This window comes from Platalea leucorodia, assembly GCF_965183815.1.
Source record: "Platalea leucorodia genome assembly, chromosome: 10".
Lineage (NCBI taxonomy): Eukaryota > Metazoa > Chordata > Aves > Pelecaniformes > Threskiornithidae > Platalea > Platalea leucorodia.
In genome coordinates, this window is record NC_138832.1 from 15,875,855 (window position 1) to 15,889,758 (window position 13,904).

The 13,904-nt window shown below is 40.1% G+C and overlaps 1 protein-coding gene across 1 annotated transcript in view; it reads left to right on the forward strand.

Annotated features, from left to right (window-relative positions):
• Window positions 1–13,904, forward strand: part of AFF2 (ALF transcription elongation factor 2) — a 343,526-nt gene that overhangs the window by 312,576 nt on the left and 17,046 nt on the right. The window contains exons 12-15 of the mRNA XM_082323594.1: window positions 1,767–1,891; window positions 8,077–8,311; window positions 10,260–10,399; window positions 10,954–11,017. Coding sequence (XP_082179720.1) covers window positions 1,767–1,891; window positions 8,077–8,311; window positions 10,260–10,399; window positions 10,954–11,017 — 564 coding nt within the window. The remainder of the gene's footprint in view (window positions 1–1,766; window positions 1,892–8,076; window positions 8,312–10,259; window positions 10,400–10,953; window positions 11,018–13,904) is intronic.

Sequence of the window (13,904 nt, forward strand, 5' to 3'; positions counted from 1 at the left end):
AAATGTGACTTCTGTTTGGAAGGCACCATTTTGTTGTCTGCAGAATTAAGGCATTTTCACCACTGGCTTAAACAGGCATAGCTTCATTAAAGTCAATGGAATGGGGCTTGCTTATGCTCCTGGTGAATTTAGTCTTTATGTTGTTTTGTTGTATAAATGAATGCGATTCATAGAAATATCATTCGCTTAACTAGCTGCTTTCTCTACACAGCTTCCTGAAAAAGCAAATATATTTTGACTTTACGTTTTATCATGTGGTTTATGTTATTTATGCCCAAGGGTGTCCTATCTTGTGGGATATGACAGTGCACTTCAAACTAAATGTGTTTCCAGAAAAGAAACTGAAGTTTTATATCATAAATGAATTTTTGTAGTCACTTTTTCCAGCTGAAATGGTTGTGCTCTGGTCTGTGTGTGAGAAGTTCATCATAGCGTATTTTTTTTTTTATACCCCAAATTTTATAAATCATTGTGAATGTGGCTTCGGCTGTCTGTTCCAGTGGACTTCTTGAAAATCCTGAGGCTGAGCAGTCCAGTGGTACGAGAGAGTTAATGCAAGACAAAGACAGACAATGCCAGGCAGACACAGGGTCTGCACCCCTGCCTACATGAGTCACTGCACTGGCTCCTTCCCTGTTGAATTAAGTGGAAATAATGACATGAATAAACTCAGCAGGTTTTTATTCAATTTATATTCTAGCTGTACACTAAAGGCAGAGATGTAAGAAGGAAGGAGAAAAGGAAGAAAGAGGAAAGGGATGTATAAATGTCCATGCTTATGTGTATGTATAAGTACACCAGGGTGTATATTAATTATACAAAAAACCTTCTTGCTGGATAACCTAGTGGAGTCAGTACGATGGAGGAGGAATCTTGGCTAGTACACGAGTATAGTATTGGCAACTAAACTGAGGGTTTCCCAGGGGAAAAAAAAAGGGGTTATATGGAAGTTGGAACCTTATAATTTCATTAGCTGGGACTTTGAATCAGAAAGTAACAAAATGAGGAATCTCGCTCCGGGACTGTACAAACATAAGCTACACTCTGAAACAGCCCGCTCAGTTGCTGTATGATCGTTCACTGCTACCCAAGGGGAAACAAACCAATTAGGACGACTTGAGGGTATATCAACAGTTAAAACAGGGTAGGGAGAGCCTGATTTGTGTTTCTAAATCGTGCTATTAAAAGATTTATTTTAGCCATCTACTAGTGGGCTTGAAGGCTGATACGAAGGTTCCAGTGACAGAGCAGTAATCAGCTTTGCTTGTATCATCCTAGTTCAGGCACAAAAGTCATGCATCAGGGAATCTTTCAAAGCAAATTTTAAACCAGCTATCGCTGTTAATGACTACCCCATCTCAATCCTGTAGTTTTTTAGTCCTGTGAGGAATACTTACTCAGGGAAGTTTTCCCATCAACTTCCATTAAGTCAATGAGTAAAAGCTATTTAGTTGAGTAAGATTTGGTGCTATCAAGCCATTCCATCTGAATTATTAATTAAATTCCAGTGCGCTACAGAAGATAACTATAGCACGTGAGGCATTTTGCTTCCTAATTATCTGGCTATGTCACTTGTTATATAACTTCATGTCATGTGTTTGGAGCACGTTTAGCCCTGATTTCAGGTGACTTTCACCTCTCTTAGTCTAGGATTGTAACTGCTGCTAATGTAAAGGAAATACACTGAGATTCCTGAGCTCCTCTTAATGGCAAGTGAAATTGTGTATACAAGCTGGATCTTTCAAGCTCTACCTTTTTTGTTAAAGCAGACGGAAAGCCTGGATACCTTTGTTGAAAGCAAAAAGCAGCGCCTGGAGGACCCTTCAGCTTCATGCCTGCTCCCACCTTGCATCTCTCCGATACCGAATCACAGATTAACCAGCACTAAAGAGTAAGTTCTTTTTTTTTCACGTAACATTCATGAGGGATTTCACGGTACTGTTCTACAAATGTCTTTGCTGTAGAGCCAGATGGGCTTTGCAGCCCATAAGCATAAGTGACCCAGCATTGCTATTCCCATCCATCAGGGAGAGGAACCACATGGTTTTGGATGAGATTCATTCATCCTTCTGATGGACTACAGGAATTCAGAGTGCCACCACAATCCTGGTGTACTCTTCTATCCCCATACTACAACCTTTCAATGTTCTTTCTTGCCCCCATCATCCTTAACTTCTATGGCCAGAGAATCCTACTAAAAGTGGGCTTTATTTGATTGCCTGGAATTTATTTTTTAAAATCGTTTTCGTAAGAGACAGTTCTCAGTTTTATTAAACGAAATAGTGACTTTGCCATTCACTTCAGCAGCTCTTATTCTTGAACTGTGTATACAGCAATGCCAGTGGTGACCATCCTAAATGTTTCAGACATACATGCTTTGTATTTCAGCAGATGTATAATCAAATAGTTTGTGCCTTTCAGAGTGTCTTTGAGACATGGCTATAATGCTTGAGCAAACAGGCGCCATGTAAATAATGATTCTGATTAGTATAATCGCAAGATTAACATTCTATAAATAACCAAAGAGTCCAGTTCCCTTCTGTCATCAATTTTGTGCTTTTACAATTTTGAGATGAGGCACTTCTTTCTGCTTTGCACGAGGACAAGCAAAGAATCAAACCCACAATGTGCTTCTGAAAACAATTTGATTGTAGTAGTATTTAAATTTAGATAAAGTTCAAAAGTCATCTGTGAAATAGCACACAAATTTTAAAATCCATAAAGAAAGTTGAGGATCATTTTATTTATACTGGTGCAATTACGGAGTGACTTCAGTCCTTGAACTAACCCCTCATTCTCCCACTGAGAAAATCAGGGTTGGAGTCTGGAAAAGGCAGATGAGTTGAAAGTTACAATGTGCTCTGTAACATGTTGCACATTTGATAAACATCATGATGGGTGTTGCCCGATTGTCATTGCTAGAAATACAGTGAGCAGAGATATATTGCAGAGGGAATCAAGGATTATCCATCCCCAACACCTCCACAATCCATTAAAAAAATCTTTCTATTCTTGTTGCCAGCAAGCCCTAAGGATCCACCCCCAACCTGATGTTTCTTAATTTGAGTTTGTTTTCCAGGTCATTAATTTGATTCCTCGGAGCTTTCAAGCCTTTGGTTTTCTCTGTTAAAATATAATTGTGTCCATCAATAGTTATTTCCATATGCTAGCTTTTCCTCTTGTCTGCCTCAAGTTTTGAAACAAAATTTTCTGACTTCTTTTCCACTGCAGTGATGGAGACCTGGATCACACTGCATTTGTTATTAATGTCTTCTGAGTTCACTTGAAACAAATGCAATATTGTTTGATAATTCAGGTCTTCAACTCCCAGAGACGTGCAACTGAATATAGATCAACGTATTTCCCAAAAGATTAGGGAGCTGGCTGAACTGTGTGATGACAAGTTTCTGGAGAGCCCAAGATTGTTTTTAAGCAGTCAGGAGTGGTTCTGTTCTCCAGAGGGTTAAGTAGAGTTTTAAGGGGAGGCAGAAGAAGGAGGCAGCTGAACGTACACTGTTCAACGGCATGGGGGAAAATAACACTTCAGTGGTAAAAGGTTGAAAAGTAGGCTTTGCCATTTGCTCCTTTATTCCCAAAGGTCCTACGTTTTCTTTCAGAACTCCTAAGTCTCTACATAAAGACTTGGAGAAATGAGGGTGATTCTGCTACAGGTGTGATGATGATGTTCATCCATTAAGAAGGTGTTACGTCCCATGGTGGATGTTCTCACTCAGGAGAAACCTTAGGTCTCTCCCCTTAGAACTTGATCCCTGTGCCAACAAGCCAAGTTCCCCAAGGCAGACTTCAGAAACTTTCATTAAGCTTTTTTATAGATACAAGAGTGTTTTGACAGAAAGACCGTGATCTCTGAGCCAAAATTTGGAGGCATTCTGGAGTCTGGAGGAATTGGTGAAAGATAGGCCACACCTGTGCTTCTGCAGCTCCCACTGGCTGCCTATCTATGGTTTAGGCATTTGAATACATTTCTCTTATAATCTTTCCCTAAATATATGGGCTCAATAAAGCAAGCAAAGATGCACAATTAATTTTTAAAGGGTTACATGTCTAATGTGGGCAATTACATGCCTAATTTCCACAAGTTTCTATGACTACATGTACAATTTGAGTGTAGAAATTTCAGATGGTCAGTTGTGAACCTAAAAGCCATTTGCACAACCAAAGAGCCGGGCTGTATTGCATAAGCAACTAGTACTCTCTCTGTTCCTTCCCTCACACACGCTGGGGCTGATGCCTTTTCCTCAATCTGATGTGACACTTAAAATATAGTTATTCAAACTGTTGCCACTGTATTTTCCTTATTTCTGATATTTCATACCAAATGAAGGAATAGATGATATTATGTTTTGTCCAAGTAATTCATAGCAATACCTTGAAACACTGCTGTGATGCTGGATTTTTGTCAGATCAGCTGCCCACTTTGCAGCAGAGGATTATTTATATAGTTACTCGTTTGCCAGAGCAATTTGAATTTAAGCATTAATTGTATGTGCTGCTGAATACCATTTATATCTGAATACCCGATTGGTAGACCCAGTCCAGACACTATTCGCCAACATTTGGCAGTTTGTAACAACACAGAGAGTTATTTGCTGATGCAAACTGCGAGTCTGAATTTCAAACTAGACTCATACCAGTGAAACATGGCTGGCGTCTAACAGGCATGCTAGAAGTCTGTCCGAGGCAAGATTTCAGCCTGTTTTTCAAGATTTCCTGTTCCCTTTTGTTTGACCTTTCGTTAAAGATGCACCTGTACTTGGCAACATATATTAGCTGATCCCTTGGGTAGTCACAACAGCGTTCATTGGGGGTCCTTCACGGCGGAGGCAGCCTTCTACATCTATGACAATGACTTCGGCTTCATTCAGTTGCTGCCATATGGTCCAAGCTAATGCGGGAGTGACCTTTCCCTGCTAACCCCCTGCAGAAAATCAGATACACCGTCAATGTGCGGCATTTCATTGTGGACAGGGAGAGTAGAGGCAAAGGAAAGCCAAGTGATTGGGATAGACAATGGCTTTGTCTCACTAATAGGCCAGAGATACCACTGCATACCACAAGGAGCGGATAAAGAAAGGGCAAAGAAAGGCAGCTTGAAATGTGAGAGTAGATGGAAATTCTCTCTCCTTCACACACTGACCTCTTGTTGCCTGCTTGCTTGCTTTCTGCCCTAAAAGAAACCAGGCTGAAAAAAAAGCAGATGGGGAGCCTTCTCATTCCTTGATAATTGGCCTTTTCAGACACAAAGATTAAACCCCGCAGCCGCAAGACCATCAGTTCTGCTTGTATTTTTTCCTTGCACTTTTATTGTGTTTCTCCCTAGATTTTAAATATAGTTTAACTAACAATCATGTCAGCAAATTAAACCATTGAGTCTCAGTAATTATTGCAATAAATTCATTCAAAATTAGCGATTACTGCAATCAAAGACCAGTTTCTTAGCCCATTAACAGCCCAAAGCAAAGTGACAATTTGGTTAACTGCTGGTAACAACCTATTTCATGGAGGTTATTGTTAACATAAATGCTTTGGCGTAAATCTGAGGGAGGTAACATTGCTAAATAAATTATCAGCTTAATTCCTGCGAAAACTCATAGGATTAAGTGGGCAATAGGGAAAAAAAGAAAAAAAAACAGTATTGTTTGTTTGTTTTTTTTTTTAATTTGAGTTATGTAGAAAAAAATATCCTCAAATGCATTTGCCGTTGTGGTTAAGTCTTCCACCCACAGAATGTGCCAGAGCTGAGTAACTGCACCTGTATCTTGGTTTGCCCCATCTTATATTTGAGCCCAAAGATGAAGTGAACTGGTGAAGTTTTAAGTAGTGAAGTTTTAACCATGGTACCTGCAGCCTTCTTAATTTTTTCTTGTACTACTCTCTTAATCCCTGCACCTCCGTGTAGCAGCTGAGGAATGTTGCTTCAGTTGCTTTATATGTGCCTTAAATGTCCCCAGGCAGTGGCAGACTCTGTGCAAGCGACAGTGTCTTGCCTTAGCCCTGGAAATAGCCAGGAATGTGCTGAGGAACCTCACTAGTGGTGCAGGGTCAGATCCTAAAGGGGACGTGGCCAATGGCTCACATTCAGTTTTTCTTCAGATGCTTTTGAGATAGATCTGCCAGACTCGGTTGCTCTTCCCTTTGCAAAGCTGTAGCAGGGAGAGAGAAGAGCTCCACACACCTCTGTGCACCGGGGCACGGGGAGCCACTTCGGTCTGTGCTCCCACCCGTATATGCACATTCGGGGTTCCCTGTGTAGGACGCTCATTTGGGAGGCAGAGGGTTTGGATTCTGCTCCTGGGTATTTCATTAACTGTGTCTGCTTTGCCTCTGTACAACCCAGTAACACGTGCACGTTTTCTTGGGCTAGTGCTTACCCTCCTTTGGAAAACTTTCCTCTGGAAAAAGTTCAGAGTATTATTGTGCTATAGCTATGGTAACTTGTCTGAGTTCCAAAATGCCCTTTGGGGGTAAGAAAGCTAACAGATGGGGCTTTGAGTGAGACCTTTTCGGAGGACATGTTGCAGGACCACATGTGCATAAAATCAGTCTCCTCAAAGAACTGCCAGTCTCCTCCAACCTGGTTGCTTTCCTTTGATCTTCTTCAGGCCCTTGTGTTTTCTGAGCAGGACAGCATCCGTACCAGTCCTACTGTAAGGCAGTATGAATTCTGTGCTCGTTTTATTTCTTCAGTCAGAAGATCTTTAATATCAGAGAGTTTCAAATAAGATATTTTTGACTCTGCTTCAGTTGCATTAAAAGAGTTTTGAGTAGAAGAGCTATAAAACCTGAAACATGGGGAGTTTGTTTGATTTCACTCTGTGATTTCACAGATAGGCTAAAATATTTTTGTATCACCGAAGGTCCAAAGTCGGGGATTGACCAAAGCAGGTGTAGATATTGATAGTGTTGGTGAAACTGCAAAAGTGGCCAGACTGGAATGAGAGAGAGCTCCAGAATGAGAAGGAAGGAAACTTGGGTTGCCTTCTCCTCTTTCCCTGGTTACTTTAAGGCAAAGTAGATCTATAATTCCTGACACTGACTGAAAGTGACTGGGAACGAAACATAAATTCTTGTTGACTTAATTTGTTATTGAAATTTTAGTCAATAATCATGAAAAGTAAATGATCGTGTAGTGCAATATTAGATGTCTAACAAAAGATTAAAATTCAGGTTATCTTCATTGACGGAGCTAGGACAGTACCTAAAGTAAAAATCTATGAGTAGATTAACATGTTAAACAGTCAGTGGGGTGTTGGGTTTTGGTTTTTTTCTTTTTTGATGGATTTGAGGGGAGAAAGGTCTAGCAGGTTTTTTTGGTTTTACTGTGTATCACAGCTGCCATTGCTAGCCAGCTAAGAATTTCTGTACATAAAACAGACAATAGATTATCATATTACTTGAGCTTTCATGTCAAAACCACATTCATTTTCTGAATCACGTTCAATTCATCAACCAACATTTGCTCAAGGGCTTTTGCCAGCTACAATGTATCATTTTAATATAGTGTTGAACATTGGTTTTATTCTAGAGGTCAAATAATTATTATCTTGTTATTGTTATGGTTATCATTTTGTAGTTGTTATAAATTATTTTTTTTGGTTCACATGCCATGTGCTATTAAGTTTTTTTGCAAAGGTTGCTTATGTGGGCTCTAATCCACCTCTTAAAAAGATGCTTAATGTTAAACACATAAATAGCCATACTTGATGTCAAAGGAACTAACCCCATGCATAAAACTTTCCAGCACTTTGCTGAGTCAGAACCTCTATGACCTCTCAAATGAAGACTGACTCAAATTAGCATTTAAATTGAGTGCAATTTGTACTAATGCACTGGAAGTTGTCCTCCAAAGCAGGAGGTTTCTGCAGCCATTGAAAAGGCAGAGGTAGCTCTCCTGTTTTCACTGCCTCTCCCGTTTTGACTTAGCTCCTAGGACATAAGGACTGCAGGACATATTTGAGGGTAGAGCTGGCACTCAGTAAGTAAAATTTAGAGCTTTGTTCTGTGGACGATTAACCAAGGTTCTTGAAATGCAACTGTCTTTTATCTGTGTCCCAGGAGCAGCGGTAGCTCAGTGAAGAAGGTGGCGAAGAAAAGAGAAGAGAAGCTGTTCCCTCCTCCATTATCCCCCCTCTTGGATGAGCCTGTGCACCGGCGGCACAGCAGTGACAACAGCTCCTTCAGCCAAGAGACCAACATCACAAACACCTCTCAGACCAGCAGCTCTTCCTCCTCTGTTTCTAAACACAAAAAGAATGAAAATAAATCCTCTTCTAACCCCAAAGGAATCTGTGTAAGTAACCGACCTCAGTTGCTGGAAGTGAACAAGATAAAATAAAATTAACTTAGCTTTGTTCTGTTTGATTCCCCGCCCCAGTGTCTATTTTTAAATGCTTATGTAGCCCTACTCAAGAGCAGCAAGGAGTGGATCTTTGCAGAGCTGAGCACAGGCAACTCTTGCAAGTTCCATTTTTAGGTCAGCGTTAGGCATCTTCTTGGCGTTGTGTATCACTCCCTGAAACACCCGCTCCCAGAGCCTCAGGAGAGAGCCTTTGCAGCCACCAACTAGCCGCAATCAGTCCCTTAACTCCGTAGCTACAACACACGCATTCTGAAAATAAAACATCAAGAATTTTGGTATCCATCACCTGAATAATTACCCCAGATTCTCAGCCAGAATTAAGCATTTTAGTTACACTGAATATTGCGGCCTGAACTAAACAGACAGTAAAAATCTAACAAAAAGCTACCTGTCCATAGCACACTCAACATGGAAATATCTTCTCGTAGGTTTGCAGGCTCCCAGCTTCCAGCAGTAAGGTTTATTTACACCTAATCTCCATGAATTAAATATGTAAGCTTTTAGATACTGTGTAAATAGAGGGTTTTTTTTCCCCTAAAAAACATCATTCTGTTAGGGCCACCTCCCCATTAAAGGTTTTCACATAGACAATTCTTGCTTGCTTGCTTTTCACCAGATTCAGATGGGGTTTTTTACTGAAAATACAGGAAAAAGAGTCAAAACCAGAAGCTGCACAGCAAATTCACTAAAAAAAAAAGTAAAATTTCGCATCAGTGTGTCATCCTCTTTTAGAGAAAACAGGGAAACTTCAGGGTTTTGGCCCATTTTAGAAAATAGTCTTCCCTCTAGAGTTTCAAACATATCATTTAGTATCAAACGGTGTCTTGGTATCACTGTCAAAATTAAAAGACAAGAAGAAAATTCTGCCACAGAAAAGGACATGCATAGCCCCATTTTTCACAGTTCGCCACTTTGTGAGAGGTTGTTACCCTGCACTGTAATAGTAAAACTCACAAGTTGCATTGGATTGTAGGTGACAAATCACTTCACCTTATTCATTCATCCCTGTTGCTTTCTGATATCGTTGTGTCACTTCAAGCTGAGAGAGTAATACACACGCCTTCAACTGAAATCAATGCCAAAATGAACTGCGTATGTCAGCAAATAAACAATGCTATGTAAACAGGAGGGCCACTTCCTCTCACTCCCAGCATCTCCAGCCAGATTTATCCTTGGTTTATCTATTATCCTGATACATGAAATATTTGTCTTCTAAAATCTGTTAGACTTCTTTCCCTCATTCATTGGTTCATCTGTAATTTAGTTTACCTGGTTGTGGACCTAGCTTGCAAGTTGGAATTACCCGATTTAAATACTTCTGTTATGCTTCTGGTTTTAGTCAATGCAAAGTCACAACTCCTGACTTTTGCTTTCCATTCTTCTCTCTGTTCTGTGTAGCAAGGGTGAGGAAACCGCTCCTTACTGAAATCCGTGCAGACTTTTCAGACACCTTACAGTTGGCTAACAATAATATAGAAAAAAATGTTACATTTATGTGATCTACCTTGAATGAAGTTGAGATTACATCCAGCCCTTCTGCATTAGATTTCCCCACCCTTGCTTTAACCAGCATCTCTAGTGAGTAACACAGTGGTATCCACGCTGACTTCACCTAAGAGAGTAAGTTAATAAGTTCAGGTGAGGAGTCAGAGGTGGAGTCACATTGCCTAATTGATCTAGTAGGCTCATGTTATGAAGGATGGAAGGGCGGTTTTGTGAGGTAACCTGGATGTAGTTGAGTATATATGAGTCCTGCTTTGTATCTTAGCCTTTTGTTTGTTTAGGGGTTTTTTTTGGGGGTGGTGGATGTGAGCACTTGCATTGTTGGAAGGTGTTTGTTTGAACTATGAAGAGTTAATAACAGTCCTTTTTTTTCTAGGAGGAAGAATCTCACAACACACCAACAGCCAACACTCTTCTTGACACCAGCCATTTAGAAACAGACATCTGGTCTGCAATGCCAACGCTTTCCAATGGGAATTCTGAGCCCAGAAGACCCAAAATAACATTTGATGATGTGTGAGTATTATTGGATCTCTGGGCTAGCTGCATGTTGTGTAGTTGGGATTTCATGCACGCAGAGCTCCCAGTGAGAGAGTGGTATCTTTGATTATAAAGCTAGCATTGGGCACCTGTGTGGATAGTGTGCATGAAGGCACACACAGTTTTAATCTTTACAAACGAACTGTTGCTACTGATTAATGAAGACTCTATTGATAAATGTTTTCAGATCGTGAATGTCGGTTCATGGTAATTCTTCATTTTTTACTTTAGCTTCTCTAATGGAAACTTCTTATACTTAATTAGTTTAAAATATTTTTCCTTTTTCTCTGTTCAGCACACATTAATGGGTCCTTTGGGTGGCCAGTTTCTACAGCTAGTTATTTTACATTCTGGTCACCCATCACATCTTTGCATACAGCAGCTTCAGATGAATATCAGGTTAAGATTTAAAGAGATAAGTGGGCATATATGTCAAAATTGTTCTTGGAAGCAGTCAGCAATTTTCCCAAACGACGTTTGTCCAACTGTATGAAAACAAAGACTTGCAATAATTGATTTTGTCTCTTTAGGCTTCACAATGCGGATTATTACATGCAAGAGGCTAAGAAGCTAAAGCATAAAGCAGATGCATTGGTAGGTTATCACAGGTTTTTTTGTTCCTTTCCACTATGGAGCTCGGTGTTACAAAAATGTACATTCTGAATGTACTCCAAAGCCTCAGAAACCAAGAGGAACCCTGCCATTGACTAAAGTATGCTTCAGATTGTACTCCATAAACACACAGTCCACAACAAGTCAAACCCTGAGCACCCTTCCTAGCCTTTAACAATTCATTCCCAAAAAAAGAAGCTCCTTACAATAGCTGATATCTCTTCCAAGGAGGAGCAACAGTCATGCTGTTTATGAAGGATGTAAGATAATTTCATGAAAGATGATGTGTATTTAAGATTTGTTTTCCTATTCACTTTGAGACTAAAACAAAAGTGTTGAAATATTCCATAACAGAAAGTTAAGAAAGGCAAATCACCCTCCACCCCATTATCATGTGGTAAAACTGTTTGATATTTCCAATCCAATTGTTTAAAATTTATAACAATTGATTTTTAAATAGTACATTCATTTTTATTGCATGCTTTTAGGCTGGTAAATAAAGACTCAATGTGCTTCTTCCCAAAAAAATCTTGCAATGAGGTAGTTCAATGCTGGGAAAGCTTTTTCTCTCATTTTACCGCAGATTCCACTAAGATTGACCTAATTTTGTGAAGTGTTTTGATTTCGATAAAACTACTTAATCTGACAGATTATACTCTGTCATAGTTTGTTCAGTCCAAGCTATTGCTAGCACTGAAGTGTCTTTAATAGCCATTTGCTTTGTAGTTAGGCACTTTGCTCCTGTAGTTAGGCACTGGAGAGTGCAGAACAGCAGCTCATTTAGGCAGGCCTAGTGGAACTTGACCCCTCTATTTATTTAAACTAAGATGTCTAAAATGGAGAGTGGCCATTCACTTTGCCCCTCAAAATCACAGCTGAAAAAGAACTGGGTGATTATTCAACTCTTGCTTTATTATTTGTGGGTTTTTTTCATGCATATTATATCATTCCACAGCAGAGATTTTTGTGCTTGGAAATAAGTGTTTGTCCAAAAAAAAAAAAAAAAAAAAAAAAAAATCACATGCTATGTTTTTAAAAAACAAAACAAACAAATTTTAAAAATTGCTCTCCTTCTGCTGTCAGTGAGCTGAAGTTGACATGTCAAGCTGCCTCCTTCAGCTCTCCAAGCTCCCTTTTGACTTGGGGCACAGTGTTACCAAGTGTGTTTTCTGTGGGAGGTGGGTTCAGGTTTTTGGCAACCCGCCGTGAGTGTCAGAAAGTTAGCAGTCGTCCATCCTGACCTGCCCGTTTGCAGGAGGTGGCCTGCACTGATTCCTGCAGCCCGACTCAGCAGAGCGTGTTCAGCCAGAGCCCTGACATCTGCACGTGGGGAAGGCTGGCAGAAGCAGACTGACACCACCTCCCACAGCTGATTGACCTTTAAAGAAAATACACATGGTTCTGGCACAGGGATGCCTCCTCCATGGTAGCAAATATTTACAGGCTCAGGCTCCTGATGATCTCAACATGCTATGTCAATCCACTTCCCTCCACAGCCTGATTCACTCAGAAAGTGTTGACCTGTCTCCCGTCCTCTTACCTTTGACTATGCCTTGCGGAATCAGGGGTGTTTCTCAAGCAGAACTAAGAGGAGCAGGCATGGCACATCATGCTGCTGCCTGCAGGCAGGCCTTGCCTGTCACATGCAGTTTGACACTCCGAGTGCTCTTATGGGAATGTGAGGCCATCCGCTACAATTCAACTTCTTGGCAGACATAAATACCCATGAACAAAGTATCTGCTTTTTCTTTCCGCTATTTAGGTCTCAACTTTTTTTTTTTCCATCCAACACAGCTGCACACAAATTATCTCCATGTAACACATTTGCTGTGCAATCCCGTAGTGTTAGTTGTCCTATGGAAACAATTGCTTATGGTTACTTGGTGCTGACATGACAAAGTACACACAGCATTGAAAGATGTGTTGCAGTGGCTAGAAAGATAATGCGTGTGACCTCAAAATGTGTCAGCTAATGTTAATGAGATTTGTGGCAATGCTGTTCCTGAGCTTGTACAGAAAATGGATTTCTGGTGAAGGGCAGGGCATTTTGCATCTTATGGGAGCGACCCCATGAAAACCTATCCTTGTCTGGGACAACGGTAAGGAATCAGCTAATTTGGATGGGCTGCTGCAGTGGCAACTGACTGTACCATATGGAAGAGATCTTGGAGACCTTGCTCTGTTCTCGGCTGAGCTGTGATGAGCTGGAGTAATTCCACCTACTCCACTAGAGTCGGCGTGGAGCAAAGGGAAGGACCAGATCCCATTTCTGGCTCAAGCTGTGTGTCTGTACTAAATCTGCTTGCAGCCAGATTCAGGTTTTTTATACCACAAAAAGTCGTCTTTGGAAGACTTGAAGCAAGGAATTTGAAGAATATGCTGAGAAGTGGCCATTGGAATAGAGGGAAAACATTTAGAAATATTTCCCCTTTTGTGATCACTCAAGTGATACCTATCAGTTATACAAAGGCTTTGTACATAAGCAATGCACAAGAGCAGGACTTGAAATTAAAGGTATGCAGAGGGAAATAATTATAAGGATTGCTTAGAAGTAGCCACAAAGGCAAACATTACCTTGGACCAATACTAAATGTTCTGCTTAATATGTTGCTAGGATAAGCTTCCATTTTGTGAATGGAAAACATATGCAGATGCATCAAAAATATTTTGATAGAGACATACAAAAAAATTTTTAAATTATTTAAAGTATATTGGATCTCTTATATCAAATGCCACATTAGTAGAATTCTTACATCCAGCTATCAAAAATTGAAAATGTTAAATACTATTATAAAATACTTACTATAAAAATGTCATATATAATATTCATTACACATAAAAAAAGAAATCAGTATGTCTAAGTCAGTTT